General features: G+C 34.6%; 1 protein-coding gene across 1 annotated transcript in view; it reads right to left on the minus strand.

Moving 5' to 3' along the window:
* The window catches only part of NEB (nebulin), a 103,603-nt gene extending 89,978 nt beyond the window's left edge, over positions 1 to 13,625 (minus strand). Inside the window, exons 1-19 of the mRNA XM_026052142.1 lie at positions 13,482 to 13,625; positions 13,044 to 13,250; positions 12,005 to 12,112; positions 10,871 to 10,975; positions 10,462 to 10,566; positions 10,259 to 10,363; positions 9,411 to 9,515; positions 8,185 to 8,289; positions 7,887 to 7,994; positions 6,874 to 6,990; positions 5,846 to 5,947; positions 5,654 to 5,761; positions 5,461 to 5,565; positions 4,901 to 4,999; positions 4,475 to 4,579; positions 3,826 to 3,933; positions 3,628 to 3,741; positions 2,467 to 2,664; positions 518 to 625 (exon numbers count right to left, since the gene is read on the minus strand). Of these exons, the coding sequence (XP_025907927.1) occupies positions 518 to 625; positions 2,467 to 2,664; positions 3,628 to 3,741; positions 3,826 to 3,933; positions 4,475 to 4,579; positions 4,901 to 4,999; positions 5,461 to 5,565; positions 5,654 to 5,761; positions 5,846 to 5,947; positions 6,874 to 6,990; positions 7,887 to 7,994; positions 8,185 to 8,289; positions 9,411 to 9,515; positions 10,259 to 10,363; positions 10,462 to 10,566; positions 10,871 to 10,975; positions 12,005 to 12,112; positions 13,044 to 13,250; positions 13,482 to 13,625 (2,256 nt within the window). The remainder of the gene's footprint in view (positions 1 to 517; positions 626 to 2,466; positions 2,665 to 3,627; positions 3,742 to 3,825; positions 3,934 to 4,474; positions 4,580 to 4,900; positions 5,000 to 5,460; positions 5,566 to 5,653; positions 5,762 to 5,845; positions 5,948 to 6,873; positions 6,991 to 7,886; positions 7,995 to 8,184; positions 8,290 to 9,410; positions 9,516 to 10,258; positions 10,364 to 10,461; positions 10,567 to 10,870; positions 10,976 to 12,004; positions 12,113 to 13,043; positions 13,251 to 13,481) is intronic.
* Positions 13,626 to 20,027: the final 6,402 nt, after the last annotated feature.

Raw genomic sequence — 20,027 nt, forward strand, 5'->3', positions numbered from 1 at the left:
AGATTCACAGTTTAGACTCGTTGCTTCACTTATGTGTCTGAGTCTTATGTTTAGGTATAAGTGACTAGATCTTTATTTTGATCCAAAGAATCCAAAAGACTAACAGGAGATCTCAGCAGAGATCAGTGGGATTTTTTTTGTGTTTTAAATCCAAAGATTGCTTATGTAAAATACATAAAATGTAGTACTTCGAATGTATGCTTCCACAATCACAATTTAATTACAAGGCAACAAAGATGTGCTAATCTTCCAAAATACCCATCTGATGGCAGAATGAATCACCAAGTAAATTAAGTAGCTTAAGTGAAAGTATTTCGGTTAGTCTACAAATTAATATATTACTTTTCATAAATCAGGACTGAGCCCATAAAGAATTCCCATTTAGTCAATAAAAGGCAAAAAGTATTTCATATTAAAAGACTGCATGATGGATACAGCACCAAGGGTCTCTCATTGCTTTTTCTCCCACGAAGTGCCCTCAGCAGAGTGAGAATTTGGTTACACTAGACTTCATTACCTCATTCAGAATGTCTGAAGCTCTCTTAGCCTTCTCCACTTCCAGAGATCCTAACGGTATCCAGCCGCAGCCTTTCATGTCACTATTGTAATCTGATTTATACTCATTCTACGAGAGAGAGAGAGAGAGAGAGAGAGAGAGAGAGAGAGAGAGAGGGAGAGAGAGAGAGAGAGAGAGAGGGGGAGGGGGAGAGAGAGAGAGAGAGAGACAGACAGACAGACAGAGAGACAGAACTCAGTAAAAAGAAGATTCCACATACCCGAATTACTTACACAAAGCTATTTTGTGATATCAGTAAAAAAGCTTAAACATCACATCAATAAATTAGAATTTATGCAGACAGGAATATCAAGGAAACATTTAGCTTTAAGAAAAAGATATCCAAAGGCTTCTGGAAGATGAAATCTCTGTTCTTCCTCACACAAAGTCTGTGTTAAAATTAACAGACACAAGTACATGTGTTGAGAAAATGTCAGAATATTTAATCTGCATGTCTTCAAAAATACAGGCTTCAGTGATATATTTTACCTTTCCAATCTGGTCATTTCTCAATGATAAATTATTTGAATGACAAATCATGTATGAAACTACTATGATTGCCAAATTAACAAATTACAGGGGCTTTCAAAAGGAATTTTGAAACTTGTTTGCACAGGTATTCTATTCTTACTCAGCCCAGAGCAAAGAATCTTCTCTGTTCACTGCAGAAATTTGAACTTTTTTGAATTTATCAAAATTTGAACTTTTTCAATTTTTTAAATTGAAGGTTCAATCATCATTTGACTGATGAACTTGAAGGAACCCATCAAAAGTTCAAAATTCTCTCAACAAATACTACTGTAATACACAACTTTAGCTACATCTCAGATGCATGACAGGTTCATCAGCTCTCACTGCAGCTTTGCAAATACACTTGACAATTAGATGAACTTGTTTGAGTATTGTTGACTAACACAATGCTCTACCCTCATCTTTGCAGCCTTCTTTCACTCTACAGTACTTTGATAATGTGCTAGTTTTGCACTGTACAAAGCTCGTTGATACATATTTCACTATAGTATTTCTGCATACATTGCCCTGTAAAATGTAGAGATGCCCACACAATTTTTCTGTTATTGTTCTCTCTTAGCTAAACCAGTATGACCATGAGTCATTTAAATATCTGAACCAAAACATTTAGCTGACTAGTATGTAACATAAAGTTGGTGCAGTTGTGTTTGTTTCTGGAAAGGTGCTATGTTTCTAGGAAAAAACAGTATTTCTCAGTTTAGAAAAAAACAGAATTTCTCAGTTTCTTGAAATGTGCTAATTAGTTTTCTAAATCTTCAAAGTTATGTGAAACTAATAAAAATACTGGGAAACTCACTCAGACCTCATACATTCTCAAGATTTAAAATTTTTGCAGTGAATATTCCAAAACTATCCACTACTGAGATTAAATAAAAGTGAAGTTCTTTTTAACAAGAAAAACAAATAAAATACATTTGTTTCTTCTGAACCAAATCATTTGCGACTTCAAAAGAAACCCCCAAAAAGCAGAATTTCAATACGAAACAGTTTTCAAAGTATTCTGTATTAGAAATGGTAAGTTCAATTATCTGAAACTTTCCCCCAAAGTTACCTTTGGGTTAAAAAATGCCGTGATCACTTTGGAACTGCTGTTATTAATTAACAAAAAGGATAACTCAGTTTATTATACATGTAGAGAGCGAATTATAAATACACATTTTGAAGAAATACATCTAAAGAGTAGATGATACTCCTGGTATGCTTCCCTTCACAAACTCCTGAAACACAATGCTATCTATGATCACTTGTTGAGAAGCAGTGATTAGATCCTCATACTTGATCTGCTAAAGGAGTCTCTCTTTAAATATTGTGACAATAAATGCTGTTAAAATGACAACTTGATCAGTGTTACCAAAACCACAAAAATACGAATTCCTTACGTCACTCTGAATAGCATAGGCTTTCTTTGCAAGCTCCACATCAATGCTGTCAGGAGGATAAAAGTAATTATGAATGATGTTCTTGTAGTCCGCATTGCTGGCAATTGCTTGAGATTTTTTGGCTTGAACAACTGGAATCATGTCCAATGGTGCCGTATAGTTGGTCTTCGATGTTTCATAAGCCAATTTGTACTCGCGCTGAAAAAGAATTTGAGAAATACTTTTTGTTATAAGATTAACTCAAAGTCAGTTCTAAACTCCTCTCAGCAAATGTTGCTTTTTGATACACCATTACATGCTTGCCATTCTACAATTCAAAATTCATATAATTTTATATAATTCTATATATTCACATAACTCTGTAATTCTAAAGTCAAATAAACTAGAGATATTAGGACTGCAAACAGATCTAACTATTAAATGGAGGATATAATTATGTTTCTCAGATAAAAATATGGATTATTTATTTTCATTAAAGTGAATTTTAAAGAAGTTTTAATGAGTTATCTGCAAACACAGGATGTTCTACATTAGTACCTAGTAATGTAGAAGCTGACACACAAGTCAAAAACTTGATTCTGTGCTAGATTCATAGATGTGCTAATTCATGACATATAAGCTTAGGGAGTAACTTCAGAAGGCAACAAGGCAGTTGGATTTCCATAGTTTGTGTCTGCCATCCACCAGAGAAGAAATAATACATATTATTTTACTGGTGAATTACACCTCATAAATAGAAATAACATCCAGTAAACTGGAAGTGAACACGAAAGGAACCCAGCAGGTGTTAGCTAGAAGCAAGCAGAAACAACCAGCTGTGCGAGGTTTCCAGGGCATGTCACAACTTTACAGAACAAAAGTATTACACAGTGTAAATAACAGGAAGAATGGTAATAGTGGATGACAGATGGGTCTATTCCTAAATTAAAGGTCTCAATAACCTGATCTGACTTTGGAACTGACCCTGCTTTAAGCAGGACATTAGACTAGATGACATGAGATGTCTTCTGACCTGAATTATCCTATGATCCTATGATTTATTTAATGTAGATTTTCCTTATAATAGAAAGACCCTTCCTTTATTTCTGTAAAATACCTAGCCTGCAAACCAGAAATGAATAAAGAGCATGAATAAAAAATTAGTTTAAGGATCGATCTTACATCGCTCTGCTGTTTGGCCACCTTCATGGAATGTAGTATCTTGGGATCATCATGCACACTCAGAGCTCCAATCATTTTCCCTTTACTCTGTTCATATGCTTTCTTATATTCCACCTGCACAATCAGAACAAAAAAGTGAAACCAAATTCCATTTAAAATGTAACCTGAAAAGCTAGTATAATCAAAAAACATACTTACATCACTTGCAATTTTACTGTGAGCTTTAGCAGCAAGAAGTGGAATTGCATCAACTTTGATTTCAAATGACTTATCTTTAGCCTTTTCCCAGTCATACTTGTAACAACTCTGGAGAAAACAAAAATGTCATAGGAATCTAATTAATTCAGATGTAACTAGATATTAAATAAAAATTCAGCATTTAAAACTATTGACAGTATTTAATATTACAAATTAACATAATATTTGAGTATGACCCAAAGAGTAATACACAAAGAACAGTATAAATTTCTTACCAATGTGAAGTATCTTTGAAATGGATATTTCAAGTAGAAACATAAGATAACTCTATTTCACAGCCCCTTCATATTTCCAGAAAAAAATCACTTTAACAAGAAAACTCTCTCTGTATTTTTACATAAAACACTAATATTTATTATATTAATAAATATATTAAGACCATATTAAGAAATAGTGCATTTTATAACAGTTGCATGTGTTTAATGACTTTTATGTGTATGTGAATTGTTTTGCTGCTTGGAATTTTTGCAGTAATCCTAGCATTTATTACGATCAACACAACTGATTACTTGTACTCCACATTCTTATAGAAACTCTTTTGCTTTGAACAAATCTTGCTATCTACATGCAGGGTAAAGTTAATACTTACATCACTAATGTTATATGCATTAACACGGGACTGGATGAAAAATGGAGCATCTGGTGGTATAGAACACTTGAACTTCTCACTTTCATGTTTAGCTTTGTATCTCAGCTGAAAAACACAGTAAGATAATCATTTAGGAAAGGCAGAAGTCATTTTTTGGGAGGAGAACAGAAGCGAACAACTGGATAAAATTTAGTTAAAATTATCACTACACATCATAATATCAAAACTATTTTCTTATCTGAACAAAGGTATAATCTAATTTTGATGAAATCCCCAGAAAATAAAAGCTAAGTCCTGCACTGAGCTTTTCTTAGCAGAGATGTCATAGAGAAAGTCACGGAAGAGATACTGTAGTGCTTTCTACCAGATATATGGAAATTCAAGATACATAATCAAGTGTCTTGATTATGTAATAATTTTACTTACATCACTAAGCTGTTTGCTATTGATCTCTGCTTGCTTCTGCACTGGAGAGTCTGTCACTTGAGTAAATTTGATTTGATCAGGATGTTTTTTGTAGGTGTGCTGAAGGAAAATAATGAATATGTTTACAGTATACATTAACTTTTTACCAAGACAACAATATAACACTGCTTGAGATAGTGATCAGTTACAGCACCGATGAAGACAGGCATTGTTCTATACATTTGTTCTCACATTACTTAACAAAAATCAGAGAACAAATAAATTATTAAAGCATTTACTGTAAACTTAAGTACATAGATGTTTGAGATTCGTTCTACATTTTAGAACTGTTCCTCTGATTTCATGTTTTAACTTGTTAAATAAAAAAGATTGTGCTGTATCTATCTTGATCACTAGATGTCACAAAAGGCTTCTAAAATATAAATGAATGTGGCTTTTAAATTTATGCTAAAAAAGTGAAATTCAAAATCACAAAAGTTAACAGGAATCACTTGAGATTTCCACAGACCTGAAAAGTGGTCATTCTGTATTTAATTGACTACTTGGTAGCAACTACTTACATCTTTACACTGATCTAACTTCTTAATAGCTTCATATTCCTGAGTTATGGTCTGAGGGAAGTAGCATTTTGTCTTATCCTCCTCATAATCTGCTTTGTAATTTTTCTAGGCATAGAAAAAAAAACAGAAGCAAAATTGATTTTTCTTTGAAATGAAAGTATAATTATGAGAACAGAGCTAGTGCTGTACTTACATCACTCTTCATAGCTTCAACTTTCATACAGTGTGTATGATGTGGGTCCTCATAGCTTCCTAAATAGTGTCCTAAAATATTCTTTTGATATGCATCTTTATATTTTACCTAGGAAAATAATCACAAATTGATTAGCAAAGGTAATCAAGAATGTCAACACTGAAATATATAAACAAATGCAAAAATACATACATCACTAAAATTCTTTAGAACGCTGTCAACCTGAAACTTGGGAGTATCACAGTAATTCATGCTCGTTCCTTTTGATTGCTCATAGGCTTCTTTGTACAATTTCTGCAAAAGAAAATAACGTCAGTGTAGAAGATTTTATTGAAACTCATTCACAATGCATTAGAAATGAAAACAGTAAGAGTGAAATGACATGAAGAACTATGATTAGACCCTCTTTACAATAACATCAGGATATCACAAGAATAACAAAACTGAGCTCCAAAGCAGGGGTGTATACCCTGACATTTCCTTATGTTCAGGTCAATGTTCAGGTCAACTTCACTGCACTATAAATTAAATAATCAATACACAATACTATATATAATATACTATAGAATGGTGCAAAAAATATTCAATGAAATGATTTCACAACTTATTTTTCATACTTGTTAAGGGAACTCAGAAGTCAAACATCAAATTGCTTGTGGTGGCATTTGCATTTCTTAGGACTGTATTATGAGATATTTGAAAGCCAGATCATATGACTAAGGCTCTACCTAGCATTCTTAAGATCAGAAGAAGAGGGCAGACTGCTCAGATGCACCTTCCATTATCAGGATGAGCCACATGCACAGAATGCAAAGAAAAGCTTTCCCCACAGTATTGAAAAACAGATGGCACACTTCTTTCTCAATTAATTATTTTAACTTTTTTAGTGACTCTTGGGATCATAAGGGAAGACAAGAAGGTCTGACTCACAATTTTTTAACTTCTGACACTAAGAAATATGAAATCTTTTTCCATACAGATGAAAGCAGCAAAAAGAGATAATACAATACAATTATTTTCATATTCTGCTGTAGAGAATTGTAGAGACTCCCTAGCTACTAAAGAAATACTATTCTAGCTGACTGTATCTCATAGTACATAGTAGGATTATAATACTAAAATACTGAGAGATACAATGTAAAAGCCTTGTGAAGAAATGATGAGTTTTGGTTTATTGTACAAGACTGAAATTAAATCAACTGAACTTTGATAATACTTACATCACTCAGCACGTTTCCTGCAGTTTTTAATTGCCTCAGCAAAGGGTTCTCTGTAGCAGGAAGCACATTGTAATCTGCAATAGCTTTGTTCTTTTCATAGTCTGCTCTGTATTTTATCTTTAAAAAATAAAAATAAGGAAGGTGAAATTTTAAAAAATCACTTATCCAGAGTTCTGAATTTTTGTGGTACTAGTTAGATAAAGAGTATGAACTCCACCATGCTCATTAACACCAGGAAAGGGTAACACTGAGCTAAGCTGCTGCTTTCCAATAAATGTTCTAGGGAATAGGCCAAAGAAGCTTTCCTCCATTCTACAGACAATATTGAAAGCCAGACACCCACTGAGCTATATCCTTTTTTCCTGGGCTTTTTAATTGGTGTTTCATCATGGCAAAGAACCATGACAGACAGTCAGAACAACAGACTACAGAATTCACAAGGTGAGAAGCAGGTCACAAGATAACTGTTTAATAGCTGGGAAGCAGGTTCCCCGCAAGTCCCTCTTCAAACACATTCTGATGTTTCAGGTATTGCTCAACATCACAAAACAGTTATATTCTTCAAATTACTGACATAAGATTATCCTTGCCTTTGCTGATACACAAATATTACAGAAAATGTAGAAGTCAAACAAAATCTACCCTTTGAACAAAAGATACACCAACATGACATTAATAAGATATACTGAGTAAAGACGATCAAATATGAAAATACTAAGCCAGAGTAATGGCTTTAAAATAGTCTTGATTAATAGCATTGACTTATTCCACCTAAAAAAACAGGCATAGCATGGTCAGAATGAACAATGATGAAAATTCTGCTTAAAGAAGTAAATTCTACTTTATGGTTACTGTTATTGAAAGCTAGAAGGATGGCTAGGATCATTAGAGGCTTTGAAATGTAGTACATAGAAAAACATACCTTTTGCAGACAGAACAGCTTCAGTATAAACTTGTCTAACTTTAGTTTGACTGAGAGCCAAACTAAACTAATGGGAGTACACTTAACATACCTTACTGACATTATTTCCAAGTCGTTTATTAGCTTCATACTCTGGAGTTTCAGTCTGCATAAAATAGATTTGGTCTTTTATATTTTCAAAGTCTTCCTGATATTTTTTCTGTTAGGAAAAGAGAAAAATAGACAGTAATGCATCAATTGCATTCACATTATAAATCAGCCACCCAAGAAGTAGCTTAAATAGAGAGAAAAAAAAAACACAACTGGAGCAGGCAAAATGAGTCTTTTCTAAGTTAATACAAATGGAAGATAAGTTGCACATTTCAAGATTTTCTGAAGAATTCACTTACCATACTTAGATTTTCTGAATTCATTTTTGCAATTGCAACATCATAGCATGGAGTTTGGCTCCACTTGCCCTTGATCTTATTTTTATAGTCTTCATGATACTTAATCTATAATAAAATGAAATAATAAAAATGAATTACCCAAATGTCAACTAAAATATAACATCACTATTTCTAGATACCATTCAATTTTTGCATGACAGATCTGTTTTTAAAAATCTTCCTTTTAACAGTGTCATATTTTATACCTGTCTTTTAGCCACTTTACCATCTACTGTCAAATACACCTTAAATATGATTTGACCTAATTACATCTGTGTTCAGTTATACCTCTTGATACCTTCTCTGGCTAAATGGATGAAATAAATCATCTATTCTAAAATGCAGTTACTAATTCTAAATTTTCTCCATGGAATATCACTAACATAGTCCTTTGTTTGAGTTATGCTTCCTCACTAGTCGTGTAACATACTCCATTAAACTGGAATTTACCATTGCTACTGATGAAACTTATTACAAAAGCGCACATGGACAGACCTTTTAATACTTCTTAATATAGAAGTGGCGATGTGATAGCTATCAGACTATATTTAAGTTCATGAAACTCAAGGACCAACTTTTTCAATCAGTTTATTTCTGTTTAGCAAGAGACAAATGTTTCTCAGGAATTTATATCTGTGAATTTAAGAATGCTTGGCATGTGTAGGTATACAATAATTCGATTCCAAAATTTACATTAGGAGGTATTCTGTGCCACTGAAATAGGAATCTGCATGGATGAAGTGTCCAACCTTTCACCAAAATGAGGTTACACCTTGTGAGCAAGTAACTGACTATGAAAGCATTATATATACTATTTTTTATTATTTATATTTAAAATAACAGCAAAATTTTGTCATTTACTACTCTTTCTTGAAGACATGTGAAGTGTAAAGGAGGAGAGGAAAAAAAGAGGGAAAATTGCACATGAAAGGGAAAGAGAAGCAGAAAGATTTTGTGAAACCTAAGTTCACTGATATGAACAAAAGCTTTGCATTTTATCTAAGACTGGTCATATTTTTCTCTGCTATATTTCAAGAAGAAAGAAGCAAAAGGTAAATACTGACTTTTGTCACTGAAAGATCAAAGGAATTTTGAGTCTTTTCCTCTGCTGTTCCTTTCATTAGGTAACAATTTGCCTCTTCAAAATTTCACTTCAAACATAAGGAAGAGCACTGCATCCTACTTACATCACTGAGTTGCCTCGTCACTTTCTTGGCTAGTTCCACATCAGGTGGATCTGGCAGAGAAGTGTATTTAGATTTACGTTCATCGTGCCCTTTTTTGTAGACAATCTGAAAATAAGGAAAGAAGTCAGCTTTTACACTGGCACTGCTTACACTAACAGTAATTTACTGAAAATCTCACTAATGCTACTACTAACAAAAGTAGTTATGTTCATAGCTGCTGCAGGGTAAATTCTCTCAAACAATATATTCTGGAAAACTCCTGAAAAGTCTCTCAGTAAGGAACAGCAAAAGAGAGAGAGTTCTCTGTGAAAAGTACATTAACATCACTGCCCCTATACATAGGAACAAGCAAAACTCTGGACATCTTCAAAATTCACTGAAATTTTTAAGTAACACATGAAATCATCCGTTAAAAAGTGCTTTTCCTTTTTTCCTTTTATTATTTTAAAGGGGAAGTCACACAGCTTCACAAATGCCTGAATTTTCTTACTGCTTCTTTAGAAGTATAAGCTTACAGAACTACACCAGAGAATTGGGCTTACAGCCAAATATTCAAGTTTCTTCACTTTTTCTGAGAGATACTAGAGGTCTTCTTATTGATTATCTCTGATGATCATTAATAAATTGTTTCATTCATTCCTAACTCAATTTCGAATTGCTAATCCCTGCCTGCTCTTTAACACAGACACTTACCTATAAAAATAGCAGTGCTATTAATGAATATTTATGCACTTTTATTTCTGTTTCATTACAAAGACTTTGTGTCTAGTGTACGCACATGTAGAACCCTACTAAGTTGCACTGCAATACTCACATGATCCATGGCACAATCAGACTTTGATACTTACATCACTCAGAGTCTTTTGGGCCTGGGCCACCCTCCTGAGCTCTGGACTGTCATTGTATGGATAGAATAATGTTTTGTCTCCTTCCCAATCTTCTGTATACAGTTTCTGGAGAGCAGAAAAATGTCAGAATACTCATTATATAATAAGGTCTGTCTTGAAATGCTTCTTGCATTTCAGTTCCCTAAACTTGTGATTTTCCTTACCTTACTGAACATTGCTGTATTTTTTATTGCATTCACAAGTTCTGGAGCATCAGGGGGAAGTAGGTACTTGTCTTTATTCTCCTCCCAATTCTGTTTATATAGCACCTAGACAAAAAAATCAACATGTTGGTTATTCTATTATTAGGAAAATACTTACATTTCCTAACAAACAGCTGACTTTTTTTTTCTTGAAATACAAGACTCAAACCAATGCCATATGAAGATCATCAACAGGCAACATTAAAGATTAAGAGATTTTTATTGCTTTGATCAACCCTACCATCTCTTCCTGTCCTAAATTATTCCAAAAACATTGTTTTTGCATAGTGAACTCAAGATCCTACTCATACTGTTAACTAAATGATCCATTAATGTACAAAATCCTTCCAAAAAGTCACATCCCACTCACCTTGCTCACTTGCTGTGAGACCTTCTTTGCATGTTCTATATCCTTGGCCTTTTCATCAACATGGCAAATAGTCCTAGCAACTTCACCAGCCATGCGGTATTTGACCTACGTCAATGCATAGCAAGAAACATATATTTTTACATTAAAATTTGACAGATTTGACAAACATTGTTATTTTGACGCTTAACATAGTAAACACCCCAAACCTGAATTCAAAACCACTTTAGTCAGGAAAGGGGTAGAATTTAATACTCCTTCATCTCCTCACCACTGGTTAGCTTAGGTAACTTCGCCCTCAGCTTCAAGGTTCCCATTTTTAGGCACTTAGCTCTCTCCATACACTGCACAAAGAATTAAGATATCGTTCTATGCAGATTTCAGTTTCCCAAACTGTGAGGTTTATGGTTGAAAGGGAAAATACAGATGCTTGAAAGAAAGAGGAGAGAGGAAGGGTCAGCTTCCAGAACTGCAGGCATGGCATTGCTGTGGCAAATGCAACTGAGCTAGCTTGGAAACGCAGACCATACATATCCCAGAGAGATGGGATAGACGGGGAAAACATCTCATAAGAAATAACCAGATGCACAGAATTTCATTTTGCAACACTTGGGGAGTGCAGGCATCATTTCTGAAATATCTCTTTAGGGAACTGAATTTCAGTTGCCCTATGAAATCAAAACCACATTTAAATACATTTTAAAACAAAATGCAAAACTCTATGGTCATTAGTCTGGAGTTTGACTTGATTTCAACAACAGATCATGCATCACAACTGCAGGATGCAGTGTATGCTATATCCAATCACAGTGTGATACAGACATCATCATCTCTCATGCTCTCCTGTGTAACTTCTGATCAACATTTTTCAAGCTTCTTTGGCCACAGTGAGATTGTACTAATGTTCAGCTGGTCAAGAACCATCTAGAGAAGTCCAATTCTAATCAAAATCCTAGAACTAAAATCATAAGACTCTGTACTCCTCATTTTTGCAATTTGGCAAAATTTCTGCTAAATACCTAGACTGCCTTATGATAATATTATTTTTTTAAATCTTATCTTATTTAATATTTAAAATTATGAGTGAGTTTGCTTCTTTACCACCCATTAATTTTCCCTATCATAGTTGATACCTACCTCACTGAGCTGATCTTGTACTTTCTTTATTCGACGAAGTTCTGGTGTATCAATTGTGGAAGCATATGGCTTTCCTTTTTCTTTTATAAACTTTTCTTTGTATTTATTCTGAAATGAAATAAGAACAAATAAAACTGTGACATATTCTAAGGCTCTGTAGGAGATTTATATAGCAATTATTGATTTATTTACCTGATAGGTACAGAAAATTTTGGAAAACTATTTAATAGTAAAACCTGGCATTACTCAACTGAAATTTGCAGCTATCCTTTTTAAACCAGTTGATTTTCATCTGTTTGACACAACAGAGAAAATCTAAACCTCTATCCTGTTTTATATCACCTCCAATTGATTTTATTCTCCCTGAGATTTTAAAATAGAAGCATTTTCAGGTGTTTCAGCAGCAGAAGATAAGGGCAGAATGAAGGTGAGGGTAGCGGTCCAAGTTCACACATAAGCCCCTTTAGCCAGGAATACAGGAAGGTAATATACATTTACATTCAGGGAGAAGTGAGCTGACACCATCTGCATCTATTCAGAGCAATATTTTTCCTCTTTTCACAACGTATTATGATATTGTTCTACTTTGGTCTTTGATATCCCATAACAGAATTTCAGGTTGGTGCTTGCTCCCATATTGTATCCAGGAATTTTTCTTGGATAGATATATAGATAGAAAAATATGCTATTACAAAACGATGAGGTTTGCTGTTCAGTAAACGATTTCCTGTATCCCTTACCTTGCCTATCCAAATTAGATGCAGGAGTCCTATTAACTGACACCTCTGACAACCTCCTCCTAAAGCTACATTTGTGTCTTAATGATTACCTAAGGCACTTAAGCTGAAAATGGACAAAAGATGGGTTGAATCAAAAAATGGAAGTTCCTATTTTAGGTAAATAGCACTAACACACATTATGAAATGCAGTACAGGGAAAAAAACACAGAAGAGTAGTAGGAAGTTTTGCAGTGATACCTGTTAAATATTTTTGAAATTGGTGTTATGATAGAATAAAAAATGAACATGGGACAATTTACCTCACTGAACAGGTCCTTCATTTTGTTACTGTGCTGGAGATAAGGTGTCAAAAACTTAGAGGGATCCACTTTTGTCCTTATTATCTTCTTTCTGACTGGAGGTGCTCCATGCTCGACAGATTTTTCACGATGAACACAAGGCTCTTCATGCTCAACTGTATATACAGTAGTTTGCGGACCTGTGAATTCTGTGGTCTCAGTGATCACCTAGGAATAAGGAAGAATAATTATTTGCTTTATAATTATAAATCATCAATTTATTGTTAGAATTTCTGAACTTCTAAATGGATTCTCACCTCTTAACCAGTAACCATCTACAACGAAGAAAAACAGTGACGCTTCTCCTACTGGGATGTATAGTGGGCACACTATACATCACTCAGACTAGAAGCACAAAGAATTAACTGTCTGGCTTCAGTATCCAGCTCATGTAATTACTCTCCAGAGGCACTGGGAGAGAGCAGCTCCTGGCCTCCATTCTGTATGTGCAACTTCCACTGGTATCCCCTCGTGCACCACCTGAGGGGTGGTACTTGCAGCTAAAATAGACATCCCAGCAATGAAGATGTTGACATCACACATGTTGCACAGACAGGGCTCCTAATGATGTAATGATGTCCCTGAAAGCTGTGCAAATAGGCTAAATATGAAAGATAAAAAAAAAAAAAAAAAAAAAAAAAAAAAAGGAGGAGCTGGAATACTATTTGCTGAATGTTTAAGCAGCATTTAACTCTCAATATGACAGTGGGATTCAAACAACAGAAGCTAGACTAATACAGATTACCTTTGCTTGTTTTGTGTGTGTGTGTGTGAAAGAGACATCAGTGATGCATTTTGACATACTTGACTCTTTCTTAAAGTAAATTAAAAATCCTGACATGAATTTTATCAAAATCATCTTTAAAAGTTTTGAATGCATTTTGAATATGAATGTGGCTTCTGATATGGAAAGGAGAAGGGAATTTGACCCGTTTATCACAGAAGTACTTCCAAAAAGTTCTTAGTGCAACTAGATTTTTCAAACATCATTCCATCAAAATCAAGAGATGGCTAAGGATAAGGCATAATATATTTAAGAAAAATAGAATTTTATGTTAAAATGACTATTTTCAGATTATTTTAGTTAATTTAAAAATGCTTATGCTATTAAAATAATACAAACAAATCAAAATGTGCCAATGGAAAACAATTTTCTCTAGTACAATGTAAAGAGCAAGTCAAAAATGTAATAGATCTGTTAATTCCAGTGAGTGTATCTGTCTCACTGGTCTGTAAAATACATTTCCTGTAAAAGTAGTACTTATTTCATGCCTGGAAAGATGTATAAAATCTCATAAACGTGCTATGAGGGTATAAAGAGAGGAAAAAGTGTTTTGATAGAGGAAGTCTGCAGAGTAATGATTAACCAAGCAAGATATTTGCTTGCATAGCAAGAGGAAGAATGGTTTTTTTTGTTCAAGGAGTGTGCTGAGAAAGCCAGGATGGGAAAGCAGCTTATGAAGAGGAAAAAATACTGGCAAATAAAGATGAGAAAACAAGGAAACAAGGAGAGGCACCTCTGATACTGCACTTTTGAAGAACTTTTTGTGAAATATCCTTCTCCTCCTCAGCTCATCTGAGAATTTCAAAAGTGAAAGAGAAATAGTAGGTGAGCTAACGAGACAAAAAATAGATTCCAGTAGTCTTTTACTTTGATTTTCTTTAGAGCAAAGAGGTTTTACAGCTCCATTATACAACTGAGCTTTGTGTAAAGAGGATATAATAATATAGTCAGCCAGGAATTTTAAGCATCCAACTTTCCTGCATTGCAGAAAATTACTGAACAGCACTGCCAGGCTCTCCTTTACTTGACATGATCACAGACGTGGATGACCTATTCAGTACAACTTCGAAGAACAGAACTGTTTAAGGCTCATGGGTTGCTTTCCTTAATCAGAGAAATCACCCTACTGGCCTTTCAAGTACAGAAACACACTGTCCTTGGGCTCAGTGGCAGATAAAAACGGAACCATGAAGCCTAACAAACACTTTCTGTTAATAGCATTTCCAGACTTGATTTTGAATGCCAAAACCAAGAATAGGACCTGGAAAGTGGGCAGAGTCCATTTCTTTTCCATCTGCCTTAGCAGAGAATATCCCTAAAATGATGAAGTATGAAATGATGATTTTATTGTAGTCTTCTAGTTTCTGAAGGGATCTGAACCCACAGCATTTGTGGAGTTCATCTCATCTCTAAAAAATTTAGCCCAACCTAATCAGAATTTGACAAGGAAATATAATCACTTTAGTTCTACCTATAAGACTGATGCCCAGAATCTTGTGTTGATATCATCCAGTTTTGCTCAGAATATAGAATCTATCATCCATGGTTTCTCTGATAATCTGTGAAAAATGAAACAAAGATTCAGAAAGGCAATTCTCAGCTAAGGCTGAACCATTTTGATGATAGATCAGTTACCTCCAACTTCCACTGTATTTAAAGCAGGAATAGAGTATTTCAAAATATGGATTTCAGTCACACTTCCGCATCTCTAGAATGACTTCTCATCAAGCTGTCCTATGCTGAAAGCTGGATAGACCTTCTCCAGGCATAATTTATTAAAAGCAGAAAATCTACTCCAAGAAATTGGAAAGCAATGGTAGCAATACAAATTAGACTATTAATCCTCGAATAAATTTGTGGTAGTCATAGACTATACACCAGGGGCACTTGACATTTTATGACAATTTCTAGGACATTTGCATTTTCCAGCTTCACCTTCTTGGTGCTTTACAACTCTGGGCAATGGATCACAAATACTTTTCCTAACAGTTTACCTTGTTAAAATCTAGTGCAATATCTATGTTAGCATGATTCCCTCCAAGATTTCAGGTTCATTATGAAGTGGAATAATGAGATACATCTACAGCATATCTAAGATATTTGAGATATCTGCGACCCAGTTAATCTTGGTAAACAATGCAGTGAGGATGCAGCTGCAAAGTTTAGAAGCAGAGAAATGAAGCCAAGAATTCTCCACTAAAAGACAGCCAGAAAGCTCTATACTGGAAGCAGAGTGTTGTCCTGAAGGAATACATTTCAATTATAGAATGTTCAAGATGAGAAACTCTGAACTATTTCATGCTTGTCTGCCTCATGGTGGGTTGTTATGGTACAAAATAGGTGGTAAGATCAAATTCAGAGTGCTATTATGTGGTTTTAAGGTACAAACAAGCCTAGTCAGCTCAAGAGCTCAATAGGCACAAAAGTTACCTCTCCCTTTCATTTAGCCTGGGACGGTGGATATTTCATTATGATTTTGTACCAGAAGTAGGGGAATAAAACGTGCTATGCATTTAATTGTATGACTGGTCTCTCTTGCTATACACACTCTTGCACATGGCCCTGCATATATGCATTGCATACGTAATCACATCTTTTTCAGATTCCTGGAATTCACAAATAGAAAGAGTTTTTCCAAATTACTCTTTTAAAGGCTCTACATTGTTATTTCAAAAACCATAGTCTGACTAGGTTTGTTGATCTGTGTTCTGAAATGAAAGTGCTTTTTAAAGTAGCCATTTATTCCCATCTTGAAGACTTCATTATTGTATCTGTGATATTATTTAACTTCAACACAGCATTTATGATTTTATTCTGACTAGTCTCTGACTTCCTTTATACAGTTACATAGGTTGTGTCATAAACTGTCAGATCTTTCAAAACAAGGACAACAATTCTCTTCCCACTAAAAGTAATAGTGGAACTTCAGTTTACTTTAATTGTGCATGATCTCTATATGCTGATTTTTCTAGATATTTCTTTAATTTCACCTTATTCTATTGCTCAGAAACTGATATGGCATGCATCTGCTATCATGCTACATACTGGAGAACTTATAGTGGCAGTGACTGCTGCATTCAGTGCCAGCAAATATGTAACAATGAGAACCTAAATATACAACAGAGAATAATTGTTCCCGAGACAACTGTAAATCTTAGCCCAGGAACATAGTTTTGAAAGGTAATATTGACATTTATAGACTAGATACTGTAAATCATCAAAGATCCATTCACTTCAGAAGAGCTATGGTTGCTCATGCCATCTCAAGAACTACACCTGAATTCATGAGGAATATGCTTATTCTTCATTGCCTTTCAAAAAACAAGGAGAGAGCTAACATTTACATAGAAATGAAGTTCAGAAACCCACGTTCAAAGAGAAAAGTCTAATGTCTTTAAACAGACATGAATGAGCAAATTCAGTGCACAAGACATAAACCTTTTAGATTTGCTTTTCAAAACTTCAAGGACAGGAAATTGAATAGTATAAATCCCTACTTTGCCATGTGGAAACTCCGGGGCATTTTAGAACTGGGGTCCAGACTTAATTTTGTCTGTTTTTCAGACTGTTCTTAATTCCACCACTTTTAAAAACATTGCCTGGTTCATAGCAACTGTATGAGGAATTCGGGTTAATTAGCCTTGAATTGATATGGCTGACCAAATAGGTCCACCCAGTTTTCATCTTCCCTGCTGGTATTGAGAATCCAGTTCAGGTCTGAGGCGGGCACATAGACTGTGATGTGCTGCTAGATGCAGGGCCCTGCAGCATTAAAAAAAAATGGTTGGAATGAAAGCTATGATAATCTTAATATCCTGGCCAGACTTCACAGGAAGGATGGCTGTGTGCACAAGGTGAAGAGCAGCTAATAAAAGGATGGACTAACTGACATTTCTTAAACAACTGTTGTTGAATTCAGAAAGTGATGTTCCAGACATGTCAGCAGTGGCAGACATAAAAATTCTATATTGGATATCTAAAATCTGGAAAGCCATACACAATCTCAAAAAAAAAAAAATAATAAAATAAATAAATAAAACAAAACAAAATAAAATAATTCACACTTCGGTTACTTTGTGAGGATTTCAAGTTTCATTATAAGCTTTATTTCACTTTTCTTTGGACTTGCCCAGACAAGTTATCCTGCTTTATTATATACATTTCAAATATGTTATATTAAAATAGAGTAAATTTGGGGTTATCCATGGGTAAAAATGCTGAAATATGTGAAAGCACACAGAACATTTTCATTGGCTTTTTAACCCCAAATCAACCAGTCTGATTTAACAAATATGGAACAAAAGAGTGAAAACAATCAGCACCTGTTATTTGATAGGAACAAAGTAAATGTCAGGCCAAAGGATTAGTTGTTTTGAGAAAGTTATAAGTATCTGAAAAGAAGGATTTATAATGAATGTGCCCCTTCAACCAGAACAAGAACACTGCAACTTCAAAACTATCATAATACTACATACAATACCATTGGGAAATAAACATTATCAAAAAATCATATTATCTCTGTAACTGTGCTACAATATGAATAATTTCAATAACTATAACTGCCTCCCTACAGTTACTCTGCAGATATTTTTCTACTCCAAAGTGCAGTGGGATCCAAGGTTTTTCAAACTTTGTTTGGGCCCAGAAGATACAGAGTGCCATGATTTTTTTTTTTTCTTTCAACTTCTACAGGTTATTTCTTCTGCTCAGTTCCTCCAAATGTTCCAAAAAGCCTTTACTTGGAGAAAAAACATTAACTATGCCTTCATTTGTCTATCACAGATAGTGCTAGAAATCCTTTGGCTGTTTCTTTAAGATAAGACAGTTTCAGAAAATGTCGAACTCATAAAATCCTACATAGATACAATATATCATTTCAGTTTTGTTCATAAGTTATATTTACTCTCCTTCAAAAAGCGTTAGTAACAGGCTGTATTAAATGGGTATTGTTCAGCTCTAGCCAAAGAAATCTTTCTGATTTATGTTCAAAGAGATGTGACCTAGAGCAGAATAGAGTAGTTATCTCTCCATTCTGATCTGAGGAGTCTTTTCCCATATTTCAAATAATTTGTTCTTATTTTATTGTTTTGTAAATTTGTATTCTCTCCATACATTGACTAACTTGATTCCCTAATCTTGATGATTTTATTCATTAATTCTTCCCATTTAAATATTTTTTCTTGATTTAATTAATATTTTGTGGATATTTTTGTTCCGCTCCTCTGCTTTCCTATTATGCAACTGGCTTGGGCTTTACTTTTTTTGATAGACTACATAGTCCTCATCATGTTAAAAATCAAGGAGTTCATGGTAAAATGAATGACTGTCCCAAGTAGGTCCTCAATAATTATTTCTACAATTTATGAGATTAGGATTAAAAAACCCCTGCAATTCTGATTATGTAGTAGACTCTTACTTGTACTTACTGCACAAAGTAGTTGGGGTGGTCCTTAGTAGGATCTGGGTTTGGGTACCTTCACCATCTACTTTGCCATTCATTTTCCCAAACATGTCAGGCTTTTAGACAATCTCCCGAGACAGTCCTTGCCTTTACACTTTGATACACACACCAGAGAAAGCCTGAAGTCTTCTGACACATTTAATTTCTGGCACTAAAGGTGTCTTTTCTCTAACTAGAACCTTCAAGGAGCCAGGATATAACCTTCCCCTATTCCATTTCCACCATGGCTGCGGGTTTTGCTTGCCAGTTTGAGACATGCTCTTTCATATACTATTTATACATACTATACACATCCAATATAAAATATTGGATTGTGAAAGTGAAATAGGTGGACAATCTAGAAGTCATTTTCTAGTAAGAATGTCAATTGAGTGGGTCAATGGGAAGGAGAAGAAAAGTGAGGTGAGTGTAAAACTGGAGCAGAGCAGCAGCTGTCTGACCAGCATTCAGTCCTTGCAATTGGAATATCCACAGTGGATGACAGCATATCTGCCAACACTTCACATGCAGGGGAACATGTGATACAGCACAGTCACAAGATGGTGGCTATCACCAGTCTCAGTTTACAGACACAAAGACAAATGAAAACAGTATGTCTACAAAACTGTCAGTACAGCCTGAAAACCCCTCCATGCTCCAGAGGGAGTCTGAATTGGCTGTGCTAGCAGGGCTCCTGTCTGTTCCAAATGAAGTTGAGCTA

This window comes from Nothoprocta perdicaria, unplaced genomic scaffold (assembly GCF_003342845.1).
Source record: "Nothoprocta perdicaria isolate Ctin4 unplaced genomic scaffold, notPer1 scaffold_84, whole genome shotgun sequence".
Lineage (NCBI taxonomy): Eukaryota > Metazoa > Chordata > Aves > Tinamiformes > Tinamidae > Nothoprocta > Nothoprocta perdicaria.